At 54.3% G+C, this 18286-nt stretch overlaps 1 protein-coding gene across 1 annotated transcript; it reads left to right on the top strand.

Annotated features, from left to right (window-relative positions):
* Positions 1-307: 307 nt before the first annotated feature.
* KCNK17 (potassium two pore domain channel subfamily K member 17) lies at positions 308-13678 on the top strand. Its single transcript, XM_002746515.7, has 5 exons — positions 308-654; positions 3734-3848; positions 8442-8602; positions 8909-9083; positions 12934-13678. The coding sequence occupies exons 1-5, from the start codon at positions 412-414 to the stop codon at positions 13242-13244; spliced, it is 1005 nt and encodes a 334-aa protein (XP_002746561.1). The 5' UTR covers positions 308-411; the 3' UTR covers positions 13245-13678.
* Positions 13679-18286: the final 4608 nt, after the last annotated feature.

The raw sequence follows: 18286 nt of genomic DNA, 5'->3' as shown, positions 1-18286 counted from the left end.
AGGCAGGGGCCCCAAGACAATAAAGTTGGTCTCTACTATCTCTTCCTCTGAGTGCAGTTTCCAGGAGTCCCTCCCCCTGTTCATTTCAGGAAATGTTAGGGGGCTCCGGGCCCCTTCCCTCAACGCCTGCGGTCACCCAGCAGCTTTCTCTTTCTTCCTGGCCTAAGCCTAGCGGGTGGGCTCTGTGCACACATTTGAGGAGGGGCCAGATGTCCACAGTTCAGAGCCTCTTTTTGACCCTGGGATTGGATCCCAAGGCTGGGTGGGGCCAGGCTGTCCCATTCCCCAGCACTCCTCCTCCCCAAGCACCCGCAGGCGTTTGCGAGAGGAGATACGAGCTGGGCTCCTGGCCCTTTCCTTCCCTGGGTCCTTGTCCGCCGCTCCAGGCTCCAGCTCCCCGCCTCTCCCACTATGTACCGACAGCGAGCCGGTGCGGCTGCCAAGGGCAGGGTCCAGGGCTGCGGCTGCCTGATGTCCAGCACCGTGCTCCTGCTGCTCGCCTACCTGGCTTACCTGGCGCTGGGCACCGGCGTGTTCTGGACGCTGGAGGGCCGCGCGGCGCAGGACTCCAGCCACAGCTTCCAGCGCGACAAGTGGGCGCTGTTGGAGAACTTCACGTGTCTGGACCGCCCAGCGCTGGACTCGCTGATCCGGGTCAGGGACGAGCAGGGTCGGCCCGGGTGCGGCGGGATGGGGTAGGGGGCCGCAGGGTGCACAGGCCGAGGGCGCCCTGGTCAGGGAAACGCTGGGAACCTAGACGCGAGAGCACAACGGGGAAGGGCGTTTCTGCGCTGGGACCAGAGGGTTGGGGACCTCGGAGGAAAAGACCCCCGCTCTAGTGAGAGGACTGCGAAAAGCCGGGCCGAGTCCTCCTTGGGGGTGAGAAGGCATGCTGCCCTGTTGGGAGGCAGATCCAAATTTAGGGGCGAGGACGAGGACTACAGGGAGCGCGCGTCCCCAGCCCCGCCCGGCCTGTCCCGGGAAAGGTCGCCTTGGGCTTGCTGGGCGAAGGACTAAAGGCCACACCTGGCCGCTTCCAGAGGGAGAACCTAGGCGCACGTTTGCTAATTGGGGGCTGGGACGTCAGAGGCGGCGAGTCTAAGGATGCACAGGAGCGCGGGCGCGGCCGTAGGAGCCTGGGGGACGGCGCGTTTCTCTCGGATGGTGGGTGGAATGGGCCGAAGGCGTGCTGGCCGGGGCCACCAGCAACTCAGAGAGGGGGCTTGAGGTGCGCAGACCAGGGTTCGAGACGAGGACGAACTCAGAGCCGCTCGCTGGCTAAACCTGCTTGACTCCGAGGGCTTGGCGCGCCGCCGCCACCGCGCGGATGCCCTCAAGGGCTGAAGGCGGGGTTCGGGGGAGGATGCAGAGGTGACTGAGCAGAGGCTCCTCGAGGGTGGGACTCAGCGAGGCAGAGGAGGCTGAGGAGGGTTCTAGGGGTGGCGCATCTTCCGACTGCAGCGACGCCAGACTGGTAGCTGCTCGATTCGGCGGAGGCATTGATGTCTCGGGCCCTGGCTTGGTTTCCCACCCAGTCCAAGAGCCCAGAATCCAGACACCTGTGCGCCAGCCCAGAATCCCCGCCTTGCAGTCCGGGTGGCTCCTCCACCCAGAGTCTCCAGCCCAAAGCCATTCCCGGAAGGTGGCAGGGAACCGTGCCAGGGTGGGAAGGGACCCAGCATGTAGCGGAAGTAGTGTTCTGAACCCTCGTAGTAGGCGGATTCGGTGAGGTCGGGAGCTAGGCAGGGCCAGGCCTATCTCTACTAAGGACCTAAAGTGCTTCCTCCAGCTCCCCACCTGCAGACTTCTGCAAATACAGCCCAACTGCTGGGCCCTGGTGCCGAGGCTGCCTGCCATTGCCCTTGCAAAGGTGGTGAACTTCAGTTACAAGCAGCCTGGACCCAGGGAGATGACTGTGACGGTGATGATAATAACAGTCAATGCCTCTGTAGCGCTTACTGTGTGCCAAGCACTGTTCCTAGTGCTTTACCTGTATTCACTTGTTTCATTCTCACCTCCCTCACAGGTGGGTACTGTTTTTATCATCCTGTTTCAGAGGTGAAGAAACTGAGGCTCAGAGAGGTTAAATACCAATGCATGGCTACATAGCCAAGCTGGAGCTATTTACCACCAAGAGTACTGCTTCAGTGGGGACCTGTGAATGTGGGTGCTTCCCAGCCAGGCTGTAATCTCTTTGGGCTTTCCCTCCAACTCCCTCCACCACCGTCTCACCCCCTTCCTCAGCCCTCCTGTGGCTTCAGCCATCTCCAGGAATAAGGATGTGGTATCCAGCCCAGATCTTCTCTCTGAGCGCTAGATATGTACATGCAACTTCTCAAATTCCTCAAGGCCAAGAGCAAGAGGTCCTCCTCCTCCCAGCCCTGCTCCTCCATCTGTCCTAAATATCTATTGTCTACCCCATGTCCACACACCCTCACAATCCTCTGCAACATCTCCTTTACTGCCCATACTAAATAGGCCCAGAGGCCCGAGCTTCTGAATATCTCCTCTCTGTTCTTCCTGGACCAGTCCATGCCAGGAGGTAGGCCAGGGCCTATCACTCACCTCTGCAGGAGTCTCTCCCCTCTGGTCCACCCCTTCTATACCGCCAGCTGCCACAGAGCACACAGACCAGATCCTACCTCCCCTTTGCTCAGTGACCTTGGATGAGTCCTGCCACTTTATCCCTGGCATGGCAGAGCCAAGCACAGCTTGGCCTCAATCACTTCTCACCAGTCTCCCTAATCTAGGTCAGGCAGTCTCACCTCCCAGCCTCTGCACTGCTGTCCCATCTACCTTAATGTCCTTCCACCAGAAGCAATTCTACCTGACCCAAAAGAAAGGCCCAGCTAAAACACCACCTCCTCTGAGTCCTCTGCTCCTACCCAAATGAAAATGAACACCCTTCTTCCCCAGAGTCCTACAACGTGATATGCCTAGTAACGATGATGGTAGCAACTGCTATCACCATGTGCCAGGTACTGTTCTAAGTCTATACATAATACCTTAGTTGACCCTCACAACAAGTCTATGAAGTAGGTACTATTTGTATTGCCATTCTACAGGTAAGGACATTGAGACACAGAGAGAAGTTGAGCAATTTGCCCAGGATTGTGTAGCTGCACTGCCTCCTTTATACCCAAAGTGACATTGACTCCATCATATTAGAGTTAATTAGGTTTATCTGAGGGCTGCGGTCATGTCTCTTGTGGTCATATCTCCTAAGGCACCACGAATCATGCCTAACCTAGTGTTTGCTGCAGGAATGGGAGTAAGCAGGGGAGAAAACGACTCCATCCTGACCTAGGCCCTGGGTAAAGGGTGGGGAAGAAGCTGTCCGCATGGTAGCTGATGGTAGCTGCACCTGGTGAGCCCTTAGAAGAGTAGAGTCTTCTGACCCTGGTGGGCTGGGATTGAAGAGTAATTGTGAGGGGTGTGTGTGTGTGTGTGTTATGGGTGCAGGAAATCCATCACCCCACAGAGCCTATTGTGAGGGGTGTGTGTGTGTGTGTGTGTGTGTGTGTGTGTTATGGGTGCAGGAAATCCATCACCCCACAGAGCCTATTGTGAGGGGTGTGTGTGTGTGTGTGTGTGTTATGGGTGCATGAAATCCATCACCCCACAGAGCCTATTGTGAGGGGTGTGTGTGTGTGTGTGTGTGTGTGTGTGTGTTATGGGTGCAGGAAATCCATCACCCCACAGAGCCTGGTGATCACTGCAGCCTCTTCCCCAGGACATCATCCACGCGTACAAAAACGGTGCCAGCCTCCTGAGCAACACCACCAGCATGGGGCGCTGGGAGTTCGTGGGCTCCTTCTTCTTTTCTGTGTCCACCATCACCACTATTGGTAAGGGCGGGATGGGGTCGAGGGAATGGGGTGGGGAAGGAGGCAGGTCTCTGAGAGGCAGCAGGTTGGTTGCCTTTTGGAGGGGTTACCTAGAGCCTCATGACTCCAAGTGCAGTCTGGCTCTCTGACATGGACCCCACCTGGGAGCAGTCTGGGGCCTCACTGCAGACCTGCTCACTCAGCCTCTGCACTCACCCAGGTCCCCGGGGGATTCATATGCACTGCTGGAGTTCGACAAACACTGCTCTAGGGAATTTCTGCCCCACGTGGCCTTTCAGGAAGTAGAGGTCTCCCAGTACAGTGAGGAACATGTCTCTGGGCACCACAAGGGTCCCAGTTTCCTCAGCTGAGCCCACCCAACATTGAGCCCTTGGGGTGGTGGTCAGGAGAAGTCGTGGGGGTGGGGGTATATTAGGAAGGAAGAAGGAGTAGAAATCCAAAGAAAGGGCTGGGTGCTGTGGCTCAAGCCTGTAATCCCAGCACTTTTGGAGGCTGAGGTGGGCTGATCACCTGAGGTCGGGGATTCGAGACCAGTCTGACCAACATGGAGAAACCCTGTCTCTACTAAAAATACAAAATTAGCCAGGTGTGGTGGCACATGCCTGTAATCCCACTAGTCGGGAGGCTGAGGCAGGAGAATCGCTTGAACCTGGGAAGCGGAGACTGTGGTGAACCAAGACCACACCATTGCACTCTAGCCTGGGCAACAAGAGTGAAACTCCGTCTCAAAAAAGAAAGAAAGAAAAAGAAAAAGAAATCCAATGAAAGAGCTTTAGATCTCCCTGTTTTTTGGCCCTCGGGGAGATTAAAGGAACCCCAGACCCGGGATTAAATGGCTATCGGGGAGATAGCCATTCTTCCTATGTCTCCAGACCCCATTCCCACAGGCCTCTCTTCAGCTTGCAAACAGCCCCCTCCACTCCTCATCGCCATGCTCCCCACACACAGGGACACCTGGGCTAACCCTGCCCTGCGGAAGAGCTGAGGTAGAGTTTGTCTTAGGAGGGTGCTGAGGGGCTGGTGTGCAGAGAAGAAGAGCAGGCTAGACCCCTGCAGCTCTGAAACCCGGGAAATTATGCACGTTGGGCCACCCAGATCCTTCTGCCCTAACCCCTGCATGACACAGAACATGCCACCAGGTGGCAGGCTGATATCACCCGTGACTTGGGCTATGTTCTCCCAGCTCCTGGCCAGCCAAGATCCTCTCTCCAGGACACCAGTATCCCAGCCTCCCTGCAGGGTGGGGTAAGGCAAGAGCACCCAGAGGATTCTCCATCTAGTTTTAAATTGTCCAGTACTTCTTGGAGGCAGACCTCAGGGCTACATGGGAGCTTGGGCAATCCCTGAAGCATGCTTGGGCGGCACCTCAGATTCCATGGGCCTTGAGCCCCTGAAGGACTGGCAGTATAGGCCCATTCATCATTTACGTCCCCAGGGTCTATTACAAGGCCCAGCATACAGCAGGTGCTCAATAAATACTGCAACGTTAAGGAGTCCCATTAAATATGCTTTTACCCAGCGTGTATTGAGTTCCAGGGTGGCAGATTTTAAAGCACAGTCACCATAGGCCAGGCTTCCCGGGTCTGGGGTTCCTTTAATCTGCAAACCCCACACTTCCCACACTCTTCCCCAGGCCTGTGGCTTTGGTCCATCAAATTCAGAGTTTTCCACCTCTCTTCCCAGCTCTACCACTCCTAGCCTGGATTATGCCTCTGTCCTTTCCTCTCCACTCAGTTTCAGCCAGCTGTGAGAGTGATGAGGGCAGAGAGAGGAGGGCCCTTTCCCACCCCCCCCACCCCCCCGACGCAGTACACCTGAGGAAACACCTGAGGTCTTTTTGTACTAGGCACTGTGCTGGGCACTTTGCCATTTAAGATTTCAACTTGTCATATGGCAACTCCCGAGGATAGGTCTTGTTAGTTTATTTATTTATTTTATTTTATTTTTTGTAGCAGAGTCTCTCTGTAACCCAGGCTGGAGTGCAGTGGCATGATCTCAGCTCACTGCAACCTCGACCTCCCAGGTTTAAGAGATTCTCCTGCCTCAGACTCCCCAGTGGCTGGGATTACAGGCGCCCACCACCACGCCCAGCTAATTTTTGTACTTTTAGTAGAGACAGGGTTTTGTTACGTTGGCCAGGCTGGCCTCAAACTCCTGACTCAAGCGATTCACCCACCTCAGCCTTCCAAAATGTTGGGATTCAGGAGTGAGCCACTGGGCCTGGCCTATTTTCATGTCACAGATAGTGACACAGTGGCACAAAGATGTTGCCCAATCTCCCCCAGTCATACGGCTAGTGAGCAGCAGAGTTGTCTAGCCATTGTGAAGTGAACAGGAGGGGAGGGACGAGGATTCGGTCCTGTGACGCGGACCTCACCTGTATGCATGTACACACGGGGGGAATTCGGAGAGAGAAGGGGAGGCAGATGGGAGATGAGGTTCATCTGGAATGCCACAAGGGAAGAAGGGGCACAGAGGAGGGCAGCCTCCTCAGCAACCCCGTTGCCCTGGGACCAGAACCCTCTAAGGGCGGTACTTTCCAAGCCCTAACACAAATAGTCTGGGCCAGTAGGACAGGCCTGAGCCCAGAAATCACTCACCGTCTATGAACTCCATTCCTGGCCTGCTCATTGGTTCTTTCATTTATTCATCCATTTGTTCAAGAAATAAATTGAAGGCCAGGCACAGTGGCTAATGCCTGTAATTCCAGCACTTTGGGAGGCCGAGGCCGGTGGATCACATGAGGCCAGGAATTCGAGACCAGCGGGGCCAACATGGTGAAACCCCATCTCTACTAAAAATACAAAAATTAGCCAGAAGCAGTGGCGGGTGCCTGTAGTCCCAGCTACTTGTGAGACTGAGGCATCAGAATCGCTTGAGCCTGGGAGGCGGAGGTTGCAGTGAGCTAAGAGCATGCCACTGCACTCCAGCCTGGGCAATTGAGCAAGGCTCTGTCTCAAAAAAATAACTAAGTAAATAAATATAAATAAATAAGTAAATTGGGTACCTAGTGTGGGCCGGACACTGGCACTGAGAATGCAATGGTAACCAAAATTAGCAAGTCCCTGCCTTTGGGGAGCTGACATTCCAGTGTGAGGAGACACACAGTAAACACACGCATGGACAATAGTCAGGTAGTGGGGTGTGCTTAGAGAAAAGTAAAGCTAGTTAAAAGGGTCTCATAGTGAGGGGGGCACCTATTGTAGGTGGGGTGGCCATTCAAGGACTTGCTGATACAGTAACATTGAAGCAGAGACATGAGTCAAATGATGGAGCAAATTGCAGCTATCTGAGGACAGAACCCTCTGCCAGCGAATGCAAAGGCCCTGAGGTGGGAGTGTGACTTATGTGTTTGGAGGGCAGTAGGGAGGTCCAGGTCAGTGGAGAGGGTTGGAGCTGCATTTGGAGAGAGTACAGACGAGCCCAATCTTAGATGGATTTGTAGGGTCCTTGCAGGATGCACAGAGATCCCAGCAAGGTCAAAGATGGCAGTCAGGAGACGTGCTGAAGTGAGAGGCGGCTTGGATGGGGCCGTGGCTACCCAGCGTTCAACCCGGAGGTTCACTGACATCCGCTGTCATTAGATGATGGTCTAATCAGGTTTGCTTTTTAGTAAGACGAGACAGTGGTGGTGATCAAGAAGGGTGGAGGCAGGGATGGAGGAGAAAAGAATGTCCAAGGGGATAGAGTCTTTTTTGAACATCTTTTCCTTCCCTAGCTTCCCCCTTCCCTATCTTCATGATCAGAGACCCCCAACTTCTACCTCCCCTAGGCAGCTGATGACTCACCATCTGTCCCTCCCTCCCACTGAGACTTATGAGGGAGTCCATTGTGCTAGTTTGGGTCTTCCAGGAATCAGATATCAAGACAGAAGTAGATGCACCAGAGCTATATTGAGAACAGCCTTTGAAGGATAAAAGAGAAGGAGCAGGAATTAATGGCAAAAGCCTCAGACTGCAAGCAGGCCTGATACCTGTAAAAGGTGGGAGGGAAGGGAGGAGACTGGAGTGGGAAGAGCTGCTCACTGCAGTGCAACTGTGAGAAAGTCTGGGCCAGGCCACGGGGATCCCCGAGCAAAAGTTGCCTGCAAAAGGAGTGCTGCACTGGACAGGGATGGCCAGCTTCAGTGCCCTGCTGTGTCCAGGCATGGCTGGGAGTGGCATGGAGACAGCATGGCCTCAGCCTGAATGGTGCAGTAGATCCTGAGAGTGCAGCAGCTGGAGGCTCTGCACCCTCCAGCATCCCTCTGCCCATCCAGAGAGGGAGGACCCGAAGAGAGGAGGAGGAGACTCACATTTGGTGGATTTCAACTAGTGCATGCAGCTTAGCTTCCTAGAGCTTCTCCAGACTGTAGAATATGGCACATAATTCTGATTTAGAAGGATGGTTTCAAGAGTGAACTAAGGGAATGAATATACAGGGCACCCTGCACAGTGCCCAGCATGAAAAAGGAGGGCCTTGGTAAGTATCAGCTGCTCACATCTGCAGTGGGTTAGAATGAGGGCCCTAGGGGTCAGGCCCAGGAATGGGGCTGTGGTGGCAAGTGGACAGGGCTGTGCTGAAAAGATCCCCTGAGTATCCTTCTCACCTCAGGCTATGGCAATCTGAGCCCCAACACAATGGCTGCCCGCCTCTTCTGCATCTTCTTTGCCCTCGTGGGGATCCCGCTCAACCTCGTGGTGCTCAACCGACTGGGGCATCTCATGCAGCAGGGAGTAGACCACTGTGCCAGCAGGCTGGGGGTCACCTGGCAGGTGAGGAGACTGCTGGACAGGGGGATGGGTCACTTCTAGAATGAGGGGCTGCGGTGGGAATTGGGGTTACTAGTGACAAGAGGTGGGAGCAGGGGTTACTGGTGGGGATGTGATGGGATCGGGGGTCACTGCCCAGAATAGGATCCTCAGTGGTGGAGACAGGGTGGGACTGGGAAGACAGGAAGGACATGAGGTACAGGCACCAGGCAGGGAACCTGGAGAATGCAGACCAAGTGAAGAGCCCTCTCAGCTCCCAAGCATGGGGTGAAGGCCACAGGAGGCCTGGGGATGCTGTTGCACCTACAGGACCCGGGCAAGGCACAGTGGCTGGCGGGCTCTGGCGCCCTCCTCTCGGGCCTCCTGCTCTTCCTGCTGCTGCCGCCACTGCTCTTCTCCCACATGGAGGGCTGGAGCTACATGGAGGGCTTCTACTTCTCCTTCATCACCCTCAGCACTGTGGGCTTCGGCGACTATGTGATTGGTGAGAGTTCCCAGTGGGCGGTCGGGCGGGGAGATTGGGCTGCCTGCACCTCTCACTCATCTGTTCCCGCAGCTGGGGCACCTGCTGTGTGCTTGCCATGTGGGGGCTTTTAGGCCCAAAGTCTGGAGACACTGTCCTACCCACCTTTGTTGTGTGATGGGGCTGAGGTCACTCCTGCCCTCCTTGACCAGCGATGAGAGGTCCTCACATGTCCTGGAGCCCACCTGTTGTGCTGAGAGCTCTCCACACGAAGGGAGTCCCCGCCTCCCTCCCCAGTCCATTCCATCCTTCCCCTTTCCCCACTTCACTCCATTCCCTTCCCCACTTCACTCTGTTCCCATGGAATGCCAATCGGTCCCATTGCTCCTGGGCTGGAGGGCACAGTCCTTGGGGATCTAGCAATAGACTTTGGGAGACTCCTGGAACTCCAGCCGCCCCAGAGCCCTATGGGCGAACACTTGGCAGGCAGATTCTGAGTGCCAGCAAGAAAGGGCCTCATGGTCATTGGACCTACGGTGGGTTTAATCAATGGCACTACCCCTCCTAGACAAGACACAGGCCCCAGAAGCCACCAGCCTTGCATAAGCAGGCTGAGTCCAATGCCCAGCAGGTGGCAGTAGAGGGATATTCTGTGCAGTGGCGGAGTGGCTGCACCCCAGCTCAGCCTCATCACTGCCCCTCCCCGTCCCTGAAGGTGCCGCTGGCACCACCACTGCGCCAGCCTCGAGGGGCTTTGTGCCCTCCCTCTGATCCCCGGCTCTGGGGAGGAGGCCTTGCCCTTCTTCACTCGTTCACCACAGAACCAAGTCTGGAAGAATGAAGTTTTACCAATGTCACAATCAGCTCACTCCTCAGGCAACCTAGGCCAACAACGGTCACCCCCATTATCCCGAGGAAGAAACTGAAGCTCAGAGAGGCTGAGCCATGTGCCCGAGATTGCACAGCTAGTGAGATGTGAATCCTCATCTATTTGACTCCAAAATTCATATGCTTTCCAGACCACCTAAAATGTCTCTTCTCTGGGCCTCGGTGTTCCTGCCTGTAAAATGAGGTGATCCCTAGAGCCCCTCGGTGCCTTCTAGCCTCTGTTTGCAATGTCCCAAGGAAGAGGGGTCTCATGTTGGGGCCTCACACTGCCCGCTTCTTGATCTCCCTCATCCTAGGAAGTCTGTTGGTCTGGAAGGAAATTCTTGGGAAGATTTCTTACAACTGGGTCATGTTCCCACCTTTACCCTCAGAGTAGAGAGATGTGTCTAAGGACTGAGCCCAGAAGCTCCAAGAGCCATACCTGCACCCTTGCAACTCAGAGTATGATTCTTACATCTGTCATTTCTTCTCTATTTCTGCTGCCATTTCCCTGGTCCAGGCATGGTTGTTGCATACAGCTGCACAGGATGGGCACTGCACAATACTATGGTTTTGCTACTCACACACAGCATAGTAAGGATGGCACCCATGCAGTTGTGCAACCTCTCTCCTTGACCCCATTGACCCTTATGACCTTTAAAAATTACAAAGACTATGATGTCACCTGCCCAACTCCTCTGAAGACCTTCATTGTTTTCCCGTATTTTTAGGATAAAGTCCAAAATCTATAGCCCCCTCTCTCCTACCAATACAACCTGACTGAGGAGACCCGGTCCAAATGTTAAGCCCAGTGGGGGGTCCCCAGGCCTGAGGCACAGATAGGCAAGACCACTGCTGCCCAGCGGCCACTGCAATTGGCAGAGCTGACCCCGCTTCACCACATCTCTGGAGATTTGCTACCTCCTGGGTCCCTCTGCAGCCATGGCAGTGCCTCGTAGCAAGTCACCACAATGTGAGCCCCAACCGCTTCACCTGCAAGGGATCTTCCTTATACAGAAGGAAACACTGAGGCCTGCGGGAGGGAAGGGAGTTGCATAAGGTCACAGAGCAAGTGAATCAGGGCCATTCTAGGACAAACTTCCGAGCCTGGGCCTGTCACATCACCTATACTTCGGAGTCTTCCGTGCCTATTCCTCAAATCTCTCAGCTGTCCTTGTCCTCCAGCAACAGGGACAAGCCCTTTCTTGGGTGGGAGTACTGAGGTCCACCACTTGGCTACTGGGTGTTCAGCGTCCCTGCATCAGCAGCCACAAGAGGGGCTGTCTTCACAGCCACTCCTCTGCCAGAAGGCTGTGGCCAGAGCCGCCCCCAGGTCCCGGCCGGCTGCTCCTCTCCGGCTCCCAGAGCCCTCGCACCTCCCAATTGCATTTGCAGCTCCGTTGAGCGCCTTGCCAGCTGCCAGGTCTCCTGCCACTTATGATTTCAGCTCACAAAAATGGAATAAAAAGGGAGAAGATCACCTCCTCCCCTCTGTCGCCAGGAGCAAGCCAAGCTGGCGGGTGGCAGGGCCAGAGAGCCGGCTCACTGCCTGATCTCATTTGGGACCGTCAGCGGAATCATGGCCCCATAACCCAATCAGCCTAATCCAATCCCAGCTGCTGCCAGGCGGCAACCTCACCCCCATGTAGGGGGTCCTAGAGAGGGGGCCCAGCCTTGGGGGACCTGGAGAGAGAGGCTGTCTTGGGGCCAGCAAGACAGGATGAGGAGTAGACAGAGGCATGGCACAGGGAACAAAGACAGAAAAGGATGTGGAAGAAATAGAAGGGGACATCTCTACCCTTTGAATGATTCCACTCTGATGAGGGAGGCAAAGCAGACCTCCAGGGAGGGAACTAAATGATAGAGCAAGTCCTTGGCAAGATTCATCCAAGACTCACAGCAGCTCCCATGAGTCCTCGCCCTTGGCCATTACTTACCCAGCACCAGCTTCTTAGGGGGTGTCTGTTGGTGAGTGAAACAAGCAACCGCCTACAGGTCTTGGGCACCTGTTATGTGCCTGGCACCATTCTGAGCCCTTGAGCTGCATCAGCCCATGTGATCCTCCCAACATTCATCAGAGGGGACTCTTACTGTCTGCATTTTATAAATGAGGAAATAACTTTCCCAGCAGATGCACATGGGCCATGTGTTAACAGAGGAACCCAATGTGGTCCATAGGGAGCAATGTCTGAACAGAGGTCTGCAGGATGAGGGAAGGTAACCAGGCCGAGAAAAATGGAAAATTGAAGAGCATTTGGAGCTGGGAGGCCACAAGTACAAAGGCCGAGACGCAAGAAGAATGAATGATAGATGGAGAAATGGGAAGAAGACCAGAATGGCCAGGCAGTCAGAGGGGAGAGGTGTATTGCAGACATGGGCAGAGGGCCTTGAGGATTTGGACTTCATCCTAAAAGTCAAAGGGGCACAGTCATACTCCCCTTCTCACAGGCAAAGGAGGTTCAGACAGGTGACTGGAGAACTGAAGCAGAATACACATTCCAGTGGTTCCCTTATTCTTCCCAAATCCCCTGACTCCAGCAAGCTGCCTCCTTTCAGATATGAGAAAACTAAGCAGCCCCGCAGACAATAGGGTGGACATCAGAATCCCCTGGAGTCTTGTTAAAATGCAGATTGATGGGCCTACCCTTAAAGTTTCTGATCCAGTAGACTGGGGATAGGGGCCCCATCATTTGCATTTCCACCAAGCTCTCAGGGATGCTGATGCTGCTGCCCCCAGGGACCACACTTTGAGAACTGCTAGGTTGGAGCGTAGACAGATTCCCTCAGAAAGACAAAGAGGAAACATAGCTCCCAAACCCGAGCACCAATCCAGGGAGGCGCTGTGGAATCCTTTGGAGGTGACCATGAATCTAGGAATCTCCATGCTCTGTCCCACTAACCCCTAAACTTGCTCAGATGAATCAAACCCTGTATCTCTGTTTCTGTTTGGGGAATGTGGTCCTGACTTTCCCAGGCCTCCCCTCTGACCTTGCGTCTTCCCCAGGGATGAACCCCTCCCAGAGGTACCCGCTGTGGTACAAGAACATGGTGTCCCTGTGGATCCTCTTTGGGATGGCATGGCAGGCCCTGATCATCAAACTCATCCTCTCCCAGCTGGAGATGCCAGGGCGGGTGTGTTCCTGCTACCGCCACAGCTCCGAGGAAGACTTCAAGTCCCAAAGCTGGAGACAGGGCCCAGACAGGGAGCCAGTGTCCCCCTCCCCACAGCAAGGATGCTATCCAGAGGAACCTATGGAAATCATACGGCATCTGGAACCTTCTGCTCAGGTTGTAGGCGGTGGCAAGCATAGCTAATTACACTCCATTCTTTGTTTGGTATTCCTCCTCAGTAGCAAGACCCCTGATTTTAAGCTTGGCATATATCCTCCCAAACTAAAGACTACATTTTCCATCCACCCTTGAGGCTAGATGCAGCTATATGATTAAATTCTGCCCAATAGGATATGCAGAGACATTCCCTGGGTGACATGGATGTGACTTTCAGGTGGGGGAAGCCATGCCCTCCTTCCTCACTTCCTTACTTTAGCTGCCTGCAATGCCGGTATGTGGCTGGAGCTCTGGCAGCCACCCTGCACCGTGAAGTAGAGGCATAGCTGGAGGTTGGTAGCACAATAAGATAGGAAGAGTTTGGATCTCTGATGATCACAGAGCCATTCTAACAAACCTGGACAGAATATCCCCAGACCTCCTTTATGTGAGAGAGAAATAAACATCTAATTTGAAACACCATTATTTGGGTTTTTCTGTCGTTCATAACCAAATCTAATTCTGAGTATACCCAGAGACAAAGGCAGCATCTGAGACTGCAGCTGACACAGAGAGAAGCTACCCTCTCCCCAGGCGAGTTTGTCCAGGGCTGGTGGCAAGAATGGATTGAAGGTTGGACTGCCAGCACCTTATACCTTCAGTTTACCAGCTGAACTCGGTAAAGATTTGCAGGCAGCTGGTCTCAGTCTAGCTGCTGAATCCTTACTCTGTGGCTCATTCACATCAAAGAAAAGCCAGGGGCAAGCCAATGGGCTCCTCCTGCCTCACCCTAGCCCACTGCATTTGAAGGCTCCACAGAGCCAGGTAGAGTTTGCAAAGGCTACTTCTGTTTGCAGAGCATCACTGAGGATTGCTACTAAGGTAGCACCGTGGTTCCCACCATACACACGTATAAGCCCAGCCAGGAGCTCCTGGCAGTACCAGCTACCACCTGACGTCACCTGGGGCAGCTGGGCTGTTGGCTTCAGTGGGCACCTGTGATTCCATTCCCTCCACCCATCTTTTGGGTGGCATCCCAGGGACCCTGCGAGTTCCATGTGGTCCCTCCCTGTGACCATCTTGGAACTGGGTCAGGGCCAGCCTTCTGGCCAAGGAAGGAGTAAAGGCTGTTACACCATCTCACTTGGCCATCCATCCATCCACTTGTGTGGACCAAGGCCAGACCCAGGAGCAGCATCAGAGAGTAAACAACAGGGCCATGCCCACTTCCTAAGGCCCGCAGGCTGGACAGAGGAAAACGGAGGGGAGGAAGAGATTGCTGAAGTGGCGTGCTTTATACTTAACACACTCCAGAAAGCGGTCCTGGCGATTCAAAACTGTTCCTCCTGGGAGGAAGGAGCAGGCTAGAGTGCTGGGTTGGGCACTGTGGTCCCAACTCAGTCTTACCTTGGACCTCTTTGTCCTCATGCCTGACCTCACTGGACTCTCCCACCAAGCCTTCATTCCCATGCCCAGACCTACCCTCATGCAATGCTTGCCCCAGAAGGAGCCAGCCTAGGCTACCGTGGTGCCCACAGGAAGGCTCCTTCTTGGCCAGGTCCTTGTCTGCTTCACAGCAAATGAAAAGAGTAGCTGGAACTCTGAAGTCTACTCCCAGGAAGTGGGAGAGGAGTGGGGAGGGGACAAAGGTGAATAAGGTAGGGACGGGGATGTTAAGCCATATTGGTAGCCACCTGGAGAGGTCTGTATGTGGGAAAGGTACAAAAACAGAGTATGAGACCTCAGTTCAGAAATCACAGAGTCGAATGGACAGTGAGGCCACAAGCGAGAAGGAGGGGAAGAAGGAGTGACGACGACACGATGAACGCAGGTTGGGAAAAGTTGCACAGTATGCGGTAAGGAACTCGTTGCTTCTCTCCAGCTTGTCCAGGCCACCCAAGGCCTGGAGGAGGAGAGAAAAGGGTGCCCTCAGAGCGTGGCCCCTGAGGGTGCTGAGTTTGGAGCCAGCTGCTTGTGTTGAAATCCTGGTGCCACTGCTTGCCGGCTCTGTGACCCTGGGCAAATCTTGCATCTGCAATTCGTTTCCTCTGCAACACAAAGATAAGAGCAGCTTCGATCTAGTAACTGTGTGCACCAAGGACGGAGTATGTCAGCCCCGGGGAGGCGCCACGTGCATTTCAGCTGTCATCATCATTCTTGGCCAGACTGAGTGGACCAGAACAGGAAGAAAGCAGATGCTCTGCAGGGCAGTGGCTATGAAGCAGGCAGTACCTTGGCTGACCCCCTCTCAGGGCCGGCCAGGCAGGCAGGCTGAGCAAGCGGTGACGCAGGATGGGGCCCTGCCCTTGGGGGGCTCCCAGGCTGATACCATTGCTTTTCTGGCCAGGATAAGGCAAGTGGACACGCGTGACTCACAGGGAGCCTCGAGGCGGAGACTGGGAAGTGAGTGCCGAGTGTGCAAATGTAGCACCCGGGGACTGCCCACTGAGGGTCCCACCATGCCGGTAACAGGCAGATCTCTAGCCCCTGGGGCCACCTCTGCCCTCCCTCCCTGACCAGTGAGGCAAGATCAGACTCAACATCACTGGGTGGTCCCCCTTAAAACAGTATCATCTTTTATTCTTATTGTCATTATATATTATTGTTATTATTATTAACTGTTAGCATATATCAGATGCTTATGTGCCAAGCGCTGCTCAAGCTCTTTACTTGCAGTAAGTGATTTACTCCTCCCATCGACTTTGTAAGAAAAGAACTGTTATTTGTAATGCTGTTTTATCAAAGGGAAACGAGACGCTCAGTGGATGCTAAGAAGGAAGGTAGCCACCCGTTCCCATGGGTTGTCACAGGAGTTGTCGCTGGTCCTCTGCAAGGGATAAGTTCCCCTGGCCTGAGAGGCAGGGACATTCTTTCTTTAACCCCTGTGTGATCTCAGCCAGCCACTCCCCTTTCTGTGCCTCAGTTTCCTCACCTATAAGAGAGGGGGCTGGCAGCAGGGAGTCTGACTCTTTCTACTTCTACTGCCTCCACCTTGGACAAGATTGTTGTAATTAACGTGTTTCAGAAGGGCAGTTCCCAGCCCCACCCATCTCAATCCTCCTGGGTCTGTGTTAAGCATTTGGATCCAAGGAAGGAAGTCTCTCTCTTTCTCTTGTCTCTGTATCTGTGTCTCTGTCTTTCTCAGATACACACATACACACACACTCACAATATCTGGAGGCAAAGAGAAGAGGAAATCTGCACAAAATTCCGCAGTCCCTGAACCCCTCCCTCGTGGCCTCTCCAATGCTGAAGTCCTAGCTGGGGGAAGGGCATCCATTCACTTCAGGAGCCAGACCAGACAAAGAAGGACTTGACTGTGGAAGCCAGAGGACTCCCACGTCAGGGACAACAGCTATGCTGAGACTCCTATCTCCAGTTCCATCAGCCCTTTCTTCATCCAGCAGCACCCCTGGGCTCTAGGCCTGGAGTGTACTGCCCTGAAGCAGGCCCCACTGACCTGCGTCCTCCACCCTCCCTAAACCACCACAGTGCTGGTCTCCACCCATGCTGCCGTCCCCAGGCCTCCCATTCCACTGTCTGCCCCCAGCCACCACACACAGTGCTGGTCCCAGACTTAGCCTCACTGATGCTATCTCCCACTCCCCAGGAGGCAAGGCTGGATCCTGCATCTCCTAACGCTCCTTTGCCCCTTGCCAGCCAAAACTCATCCCCAGCTAAAGTTGTTCCTCAGGGCCAAGGAGATAACCCCACCCTTCCCCAAGGCCTTCTCAGCCCTTTCCTAGGGACTTTCCCCAAGATTTTCAGTCCCTCCAGTCACAAAACTTCTCTCAACCTAAAGGATGCCATATCAGCCCACAGCCTGACATCAGGAAGAGCAACCAGAGTTGGGTACCTCCCACCCTGTGACCCGCTCCCCACACCCCAGCAGCACAACTTCCAGAAGTGTGAACGCAAAACCGTCCAGACCCTTTCCCACAGCCACGGATGGAGCCCTCTTCCCCCTCCTTCCCCACGGGTTTAGGACCCTGTTCAGCTTTTACCCACACTCCAAGCATTCCACATCTTTATAAACCTGCATGTGTTCTTTCCTGGACTCGGGCAGATGCATGTCTATATGCTGACTCTATGCCTTGCTGTTTGACACCTGAGAGGTCACATAACCTCTCTGAACCTCAGTCCCCCATCCATAAAATGAAAAGCCTAATTCCAACCTCAGGATTGTTTTGATCAGTGTGGAAGAAGGGAGGTGGGCGAGTCAGTAACAGAAGAGAAAGCATCCATGTCCTACCTTATACTTAATAGTGCTCGAAAATATTTATGCCCCTTCTTTTTTCCTCCTCTTGGTCTCAAGCTCCTCCTCCTCTGCTCTCTTTCATCAGGAAGCTCATGAAGCCCAACTGTACCTTTTCCTCCAAGAAGTCCTCCTGGACCTGCCTACCTTTTAGTCTCCAATGGACTTGGGAGGGGCAGGGAATGATGTGGGGATGGAAGGAATACATTTTTCAAGGCTCTGTTTTGGAGGGGGCAGCTCTAAGGGTCTCTAAGGGTCAGGCTATTGGCCTGGGGGCTTGAGGCCAGAGGAGAGGGTGAGTCCTCAGCACCGCTTTTTAGGTGTTACTCTGTCTTGGCTCCCTCTCTCCACCCACTCTGTGACTTTCTCCAAACCCCTGAACACCATGCACTGTGTCACCAGGCTCCTTCTGTCTTTGACTTCCAGTTTGATCAGGCCCGGGAGGGGTTGTGATGGAGGGCAGGAGGAGAGAGAAGCAAGGGTTTTATCAGCCCTCTCTCTGCAGGCCATGGCTTTGGCAGTGGCTGCACTCCCAGCGTCCTGGCATCAGCTGGATGAAGTCATAGCATCACCCTTGCCCTTCAGCCCCAGGGTAGTAACGACTCCCCACTGTTGCTGATGACTGGGAGCCGTACCGTCTCATGCCCATGGACCTGCCCACACTCTACACATAGTTTCTTCATTACAGGCTCTTCAGTGGGCCCCTGGAAAGTGCCGTCTGTGCCCAGCAAGGGCAGGACTGATCCCAACACCCAGTTCATCAATCTTTTGCTCTTTCCCTGCAGCCCACTGGTGAAAGGGGCTCAAAGTACTGAATTACAACCATGGAAGAATC

The sequence above is a fragment of the Callithrix jacchus genome, chromosome 4, assembly GCF_049354715.1.
Source record: "Callithrix jacchus isolate 240 chromosome 4, calJac240_pri, whole genome shotgun sequence".
Classification (NCBI taxonomy): Eukaryota; Metazoa; Chordata; class Mammalia; order Primates; family Cebidae; genus Callithrix; species Callithrix jacchus.
This window is presented reverse-complemented; position numbering and strand designations above follow the sequence as displayed.

Bases quoted from the DNA above. Each gene is read 5' to 3' on its own strand.
- KCNK17 (XM_002746515.7), top strand. From the start codon at position 412: ATGTACCGACAGCGAGCCGGTGCGGCTGCCAAGGGCAGGGTCCAGGGC. The intron at 3,849-8,441 runs GTAAGGGCGGGA...TTCTCACCTCAG, and splicing joins GTCCACCATCACCACTATTG to GCTATGGCAATCTGAGCCCC. The intron at 8,603-8,908 runs GTGAGGAGACTG...TTGCACCTACAG, and splicing joins GGCTGGGGGTCACCTGGCAG to GACCCGGGCAAGGCACAGTG.